Raw genomic sequence first — 7569 nt, 5'->3', positions numbered from 1 at the left:
GTAATATAAACGAAGAGAAATTATTACCCACTCACTCTCTTCCTCATTACAATTTCTAAAGAACTTTGCCGGGCACATTATCTCGTAGACATCATGATCAAATGTTATTGTTTTGCTTTATTATCTCAGTTGGATGGTTGGCTAGTCTAGAATGAAATAGGTTGAAGGCAGTACTCGCAGCCTAGAAGTCTGAATGAGGTTCCCATTCAAATGACTCTGGTTGTTTGGGGGTGGGGCGGGGTGATTAGTAAACCAACTGAGCTTACACCGCATAGTAAGCGTCTGGATGCAGCACATTTACATCTAACAAGAGACCCCAGAAAACGTGTGCGTGTTTCTTAAACCTTATGTTCCGAACAAAAGGCTATCTCAGCAACAGACAATCAGCACTGCATCGCTCCCTGGGATGCAGCAACACACTCAACTGCACATTTCATTCTTCTTCAGCTCTCAGCGCCACAAAGCCCCTACTCTCTTCCCACTCCTGGGTCCCTAGATTGCTCCATAGAAGGGGGCTGGGAAAGCAGAAGCCTAACGTCTGTGCCTGCGCACCAGCCGCCCGCCCCAGGGGCCCCCGGGCGCTGCTTTCCCCTGCCCGAGCCGCCTGGGGGAGGTAGGGAGGGGAGCCAGAGAGCGGAAGAGTGGACCGCACACCTAGCCACTCCGGATTTTATTGATTCACAGGGCAGCGGGGGAGGGGAGCTGGGTTAATTCGGATTCCCGCCCCCCCCCCCCCCGCCCCGAAGTTGCCTCCTCTTGGCAGATAAAGTCATTTTCTGGCTGGTGCTGGGGGCCCAGGGGAGAGCGCGGGCGAGGTCCCGGCTTTCTGGGCCAGATCCCGTCCTGTGCGCGAGTCTTGGGGGTGGGGAAGGCTGAACCGGCCGCAGCTGTCGAGAGGGCCTGGAGCGGGCGGGGAGGGGCGGCGTGCCGGAGAGCCCTTTAAGGCGGGTTAGGAGCGCCAGGGCCGGCCGGTCACGCGTGGGAAAGAAAGGCCCCTTCCCTCCCGAGGCGTCGCTCCCCTTTCCCCAGGTCGGGCCGCCTGAGAGTGCGGGCCGCCAGAGCTCCCGGTCCCCGCGCTCGTAATCATGACCTCGGGGCCCCCTCCGGGCCGCGTGAGCGCGTTGGCGAGGCTGGGCGGCCGCCGCGGCCACGGCCGTGTAACATGACCCGAGCGGCCGGCCGGCCGGCGCGGCGCGGCCATTGAGCCCTCCCTGCCCATGAATCTCTGGCGCGTCTCTAGCTCGCTCGCCGCTCGCCTCCCGCCTCCTTTCTCCCCCTCCAGCTCCGCGGGCTCCGTGCGCCTCTCCCTCTCCCTCCCGGTCCTGCCGCTGCCCGTCTCTCTCCACTGCCCGCCTCTCGCCACTGCCTCCCGTCTTCTCTCCCTCGCGGCAGCCTCCGTCTCTTTCTCCCTCTCTCCTTTGAAAACTGATCTTTGGCTCTTAGTGTGAAAGTGATTTGAATTTGGCTCGGCGGCGCTCTGCGCCTGCGCCCAGCCTCTGGCATGCTGGCTCCTTCCAAGCAGCTGTTTTGGGTTTGAAATTCCAACATGGCAGAGGCTGCAGTCCGTCTTCCCTTCAAAAACTTGGAATGATTTCAAATCATAGGCACCTTCACTTAACCCTAGCTTCCATTCATCAGCAAACACATCGGATCGATGCTACGCTAACCTATCGGGTTTTCGCTTCGCGCGTTCAGGTAAGAGGAGCTTCGTAGTTTTCCACCAGCTGTTTAAATTTGTTTTTGTTTTTGTTTGTTTAATTTTTAAAGAATATAAATAAATCCAAGACCGTAATGAAAAGAGATCTTCGAGTTGTGCCGTAAACATTAAATTTAATTTGCACTCGTTTCTATTCTGTACGCCAACCTGCTGTCTAATTTCTCTGTACAAAGTAGCCCTGAAACATTATAATGCATATTTTTGCTGCTTAATCATTGTAACAATAGTGTGGGATTAAGAGTTCGCGATTGCAAGAACCTCGTTTTCCGCTATATTGGGCTTACTTATTACTATCTTTTTTACTTCGAATAAAAAAAATAAGAAAGCGGAGCCATAGGGTGGGGCTAGACTTTCTTCGGGAACTAACTTCTAAGTAAATAAGAAGTGTAAATAAGAATCTTGCACACACAAAAAGTTGAGGTTAAATTACAATCTCGTGGCTGGAGGAACGTGAATATGTCAGAAGATCGGTTGCAGAAAAATGTAAGCACATCATCTTGGAGGGGGTACAGCGTGGTGGGCGTATTGTTGGCAAGGAACGGGAGAGAAAGATGTATAATTTAATGGTATATACAATCCACTGATCCTATTACCGTCCTCCCCGGAGCTCTTGTTAGTTTCAATGGGAATGAGTGAAATTGACATGGACTTGCATTCCTGGTCATGTGCTTTTTTTCCTTTCTTTCTTCTCCTGTGATCTGAGATCCCCTTTTTGTTGATGTTGCTTTCCCCCTTAATTATATGCATGTAGGTTAAATGAATACCTGACGAAAGGGCCCACGTTTCAAGGCAGTGACATTTGATAGCTGAGAGGAAAAGTGGCTTTAATGAAAAGCAACCTTTGGAATTCCTGCTTGTGAGAAATCCAATTCAGCTTTTTGTGCTGCCAGCAAGAAATGATCAGTAGCACCAGTGTTTATGGTATGTCAGTTTTGGAATTTACTTCCTTTGCATCTAAATAGGAAAGACAAATTAAATAGCATGATAAAACCACTGAAGGCTCTGCTTGGGAAGGAGCTGCTCATGATATATAATTCCTTTTAAAATATATATATGTATAATGTATATTTTAATCTGTCAAAATGCTTGTTTGCTTTTGCTATCGCTTGTTTGTATATTTCAGTTTTGATTAATAGATTGCTGGAGTCCACCTTTATCGGTTTTAGCTGTAATCCCAAAGTTGCATGTTACTAGTAATGCACTATATAACCGCTGAAGTCAAATGGTATGTAAATTAGTTAAACTCAGTGTGCAGTTTTTTTGGGGAGGGGGCTGGGTTGGAGAGGGGAGAGGGTGGGAGTGCGGGGAAAGACTGCTTACTAATGAAAGTGTATGTATATATGTACACACACAGAAGTGGATGAAATTTTTTTTTCTCAATCTATTAATGCAATTTGACTCTGCTCTCTCAATGATTGCACTTTGTGGAGTAATCACTTCTTCTGAGTGTGGTTTTTTTTTAGGGGGTGGGTGAGTGAAGGGATATCTTTTACATGAAAATAAAAAATGTATTTTGATTGCTTAAAGTCCTTAAGGCCTTTTAAGGAACAGTGGTAGGGTTTTGTTTTGTTTTTTTCCTTGCCATTCACTTGTCTGCCTGTCAGCGCTTTTTACTTTTAACCTGTGACAGAATTAAATAAGCAGGCACTGAAATTGACTTTGTTTGAAATCTCTCTTTCCTCTTTCTTTACCAAAAAAAAAAAAAAAAAGAGGTCAGATAAATGGAGTGAGAGGGGGTTTTCAATAGCTCTTGTGACCGTGTGTACACTTTGTGATATTCAATTAAGACTAGGAGGGAGAAACAACAAAAAGATGTTTAAAAGTATTTTGCATAACCAAAGGATATGTCCACTTAAAAATTTTTTTTGTTTTTATTTTTGTTACGTATTATACCCCACCACCATGCATTCACCCTGAAAAGAGAGAAAGGAGGAAAGGGAGAATATGAAAGAAAGAAATAGCAGTGGGGATAGCTGCCAGGGGTCTGTAATGTGGCCGTGGTTACTGCTCTCTCATAACACAAATGTGAATACAACGAAAGGGACTGTAAGAGCCGATGCGCGACAGACACTTCTGGTTGGACTCTGGTGACTGTTGAGCTAAACACACACCGCTCTTACATGATAGGAAGGATTTGATTGAATTTTGCATTTGGAACTTGTTGACTTTGAAGCGATCAATAAGAAGACTGTTTATTTTAGATGCACATAATTTGCCCTGAGAAATGTTTTAAGGAGGAGAGAGCACAGCTTTTTTCCCCCGGAGCTGTTGGAGCGAATGGGATTGCCAGATGGGCGATTTCCCTCTGTGATGTTAAAGCTGTAATATATATTCAGAGCAGATTGGGCTGCTGCCTGTGATGAGGAGGATATTACATTTATAAATTTTAAATCGGAGCTCGGACAATGTGCTGAGAACAGAAATTGGATGGTTTGACTGTTCACCGTATTGATACTTAAATGTGATTTCTGGGTAGTAGTAATAGTAATTATTGCAGTAATATGTAAAAAACACGTTGGGGTAGGCAATCATATAATTCACAACATTTAACAGCAGATTTAAGTGTATAAATTACCCCCCCCAGTCTCTGCTTACTATTAAATAATAGTCACATAATTTATTTCCCTCTGTGTTTAAATGCCCAGTTGTGCAAGTGATATTCATTCAGGAAGCTTGTTTTTATACACTAGAATTCTGCAGAGGCAAAGTTTATATGTAATCTATAAAGTAGACACTTGTGCATATGTATAGAGTGGCATAAGTGGCTCCTGTTTTGTAATTCTATTACTCTGATTATTTTTAGATTTTGTTTGTCTCAAATGTGTGGCCTATAGGAACCAGAGCTACAAACCTAAAAGGCTGGAAAGTGGGCAAGGGTTCACACTCTGGCAGCTCTGCTGTTGCAAATTAAAAGTGTGTTGTGGTCAGGAAATGAAAGCTACAATGTCTCTTTTGAACAAGTCGTTTATCAAGAGAAACATCTATCAGGGACTGCCTTGTCACATTGATCCTCTAAAAGTTAGGTCCGAGGTGGAAGCTGCTTTGATGTTTTTGATCCTAAATTTAATACAACAGAAAAAAAAAGCAAGGATATTTTGACCAGAATAGATTTTTAAAAATGTTTCCTGGGACCAACAAGATCTATTTATTAGTATTGTACTATGTGTGAAGTTTTTTGGACATAACAGTTGAAAGGTTTAAGAGGAAACCCCAGCCTTTATAAATTGACAGTTGTTCAAATACATATTTATAGTACATTCAGTTATGGCCAGATTCTTGGTTCACATGGACATTTTGAAAATGATTGTTTTAAAGGGAAAATTATGTTGAAACAGTGTTTTAGAACAATATACAGAGAATCAGAGTTTTCATTCACTCAGATTGTATAGTGGCTCTCTTCTCTTCGTGTTGCCTTTTAGTCCTGTATTTCTGTTTCGCATCTTCATTACATGTGTGACATAATAGCTTTTAGTGGGGGAAGAAACATTTTTTCCTATGAAAACCATTTCCCAAAACATGCTTGCTCGCATCATCTTTACTGTTTATTAACTGTGCATGTGGATCATTATCAATATAAACTATAGGAACTCACAAGTCTTTCAGAATATCAGCTTAAAAATATAGGTAGGTAGCAGATTAAATATGCCATGTATTCTTAAATATTGAATATGTTGCATGCATTATTTGAATTTTAAACGGTATTATTAAGAAAATGACCAACTTGAGAAAAAAATTTTTTTCGTGAAAGCAGTTAAAAGCAGCTTGTTTCATTTTGGGAGGCAAAGCTAGGAGAGAGTTGTTCCTTCTTTGAAATAGAGTTTTTGGATACTTGTCTTTTACTGCTGGTGGCTACTTGCTATTTCACATGGGTCTATCAACAACTAGGCTGATGGATCACAAAGAGTGTGGTGGGAGTTTTGGGAAGTGTAATACTTGCTAATTAATCATGTCTGAAATGAAAGAATCATAGCAGGGTAATAAAGTCTCATTGTTGTTTTCCTGGAAGAGGGTAAGACTTCTGTTTGGAAGCTGTATGTGTGAGTTGACTTTCTTTTTTCTTCTCCTAAAAAGACAGTTTATAGGGTCACTTTAGAATTATTTCAGGAACCGTCTTTTTTGAAAATGGAATATTTTTCTTTTTCCTGACTGCACCGAATCAGTGAAATTCTTAAAAATGTCTCTGAGTGAAAACAGAGAGTTTTTTCCTCAGTTATATTAAAGACTCCTGCGGTTGAGTTTCCAGTACTTTTTTTTTTTACCATAAATAGAAAATCTTTCTGTTGTTTTTATTCATGTCAGGCAGGAACTTTGGAGGCTGGTACTTCTGATAGTCATACAAGAGAGCAAAATTTTTGTTAATTACTTTTAGCTAGTACAAGGGTATGACCAGAGGGGAGAAAGGGAGTAGTACTTCCAAGAATCTAGAGACCATCTGTATTATAACTTGACGTTTCTAAGGTAGTTTAAAATATTAGCCACCTGAAAAAAAAACACATGAGCAGTATAATTAGAGGTAAATTCTTTTTTTCCTGAGCTTTGGCATGTCACCTTTTAGAATTTAGTATTTTGCTTAGTTTACGCATGGGGACAGATCCTGAAAGTTTAAGTGTCTGCAACATTTTTCAGAATTTTCATCTCAAGGTGAAGACGGCTATGCTAATAATTCCCTGTTTTTGGCTGTGAGTGTTTGGATGCCTTGAATGATTGCCTAATTAAGTAATCAGTTTTAATGGTCCAAAATCAGCAGAATTGCTAGGTGTATTTGAAACAATTGCAGGCTTTTATGTTTTGTACTTTCTAGTTTGTTCTTAGAACCTTGGTTTGATAGAAATGTTTGCTGTTTTGCTTTTGATATTCTTGAATACAAATTTCATGTACTTCATTTGTAAAGTACATTTATTTTTATAGAGCTAATAATTTTAATTACCAGGAATTTAAATCGATTTATAAATTTTTGACTGGGAGAAATTGTTCTGCAGACATTTGTGTGAAATACTGAAGTATGCTACTGATCGATAAGACATGATTAATCAGCATATCTGCTTTTTAATCTTTGGTCACTGATAAACTAGAATAAACAAGTGGCACAGAAAACAGTGCAATTTTTTTCTTTCAATTAAAAAAATGTAATATAAGTGTCTCTTTGGAGATATACAAGAGTTAATGTTTTAAAATCAATTGAACTTAGAAATTTTTTGGGGGTACTACTTGGAAGACTTCAAGTCCAAAAATTATTCCACCTTTCAATTAACTCTTTCTCTTTCTCTTTCTGTCTCACACACATAACAGATTATAGCTAATTTTTTAAAAAATCTATTAAAATGAAAGACTTTTTTTTTAAAGACTGCAAATAAATGCCTGTTTAGCAAGTGCTTGTCATGGTTGGATTTTGTAATTTTCTTCCTTTTTTTTCCCTAAACTTGAACTTTTATCAGCTTTTTCATTTAACTTATGGTAGAAATTTCAAGCCTAGCTGCTTTGAAACATGATTGCTGATTACTGATCCTTTTGATATTTTTGATGTTATCATTTAAATGGCAGTTGTACTTGAGGGATGCTTACTGCAAGAAATGCAGATAGTGGAAATAAAAGGTAGGCAAGAATATGATAAAAATAAATTGTACTGATAAGTTGGAAGCAAATCAAAAGCAGGTGGGTATGCAAAGTTTCCTCAGGGCAGCAGCTCAGCTGCCAGCTCAGGAGCTCTGCCTCAGCACAGCACACGAGTGTGCCGTACCTGTTGACGACAGTCTTAGTTAGGAGACTGAGGAGGCAGAAGAGATAGGTGATCAGAAGCCATCCAGACATGAGATATCATATGGCAGTTTCTGTTAATAATATTTACATAGTTT

The 7569-nt window shown here is 40.9% G+C and overlaps 1 protein-coding gene across 6 annotated transcripts in view; it reads left to right on the top strand.

The window, feature by feature from the left end:
- The first annotated feature begins 806 nt into the window (after window positions 1-806).
- The window catches only part of FIGN (fidgetin, microtubule severing factor), a 128315-nt gene continuing 121552 nt past the window's right edge, over window positions 807-7569 (top strand). For 4 of the 6 annotated variants that reach the window (XR_014264630.1, XR_014264631.1, XM_082464991.1 and 1 more), the window contains exons 1-2: window positions 807-1695; window positions 2469-2638. Coding sequence is in view for 2 of the 6 variants with exons in the window: in XM_082464991.1 (XP_082321117.1) it covers window positions 2614-2638 (25 nt within the window). In the remaining 4 variants the exon portion in view is untranslated. The other 2 variants (XM_082464994.1, XM_082464992.1) reach the window with 2 other exon arrangements.

The sequence above is a fragment of the Balaenoptera physalus genome (assembly GCF_965194825.1).
Source record: "Balaenoptera physalus genome assembly, chromosome: 6".
Taxonomy (NCBI): domain Eukaryota; kingdom Metazoa; phylum Chordata; class Mammalia; order Artiodactyla; family Balaenopteridae; genus Balaenoptera; species Balaenoptera physalus.
This window is presented reverse-complemented; position numbering and strand designations above follow the sequence as displayed.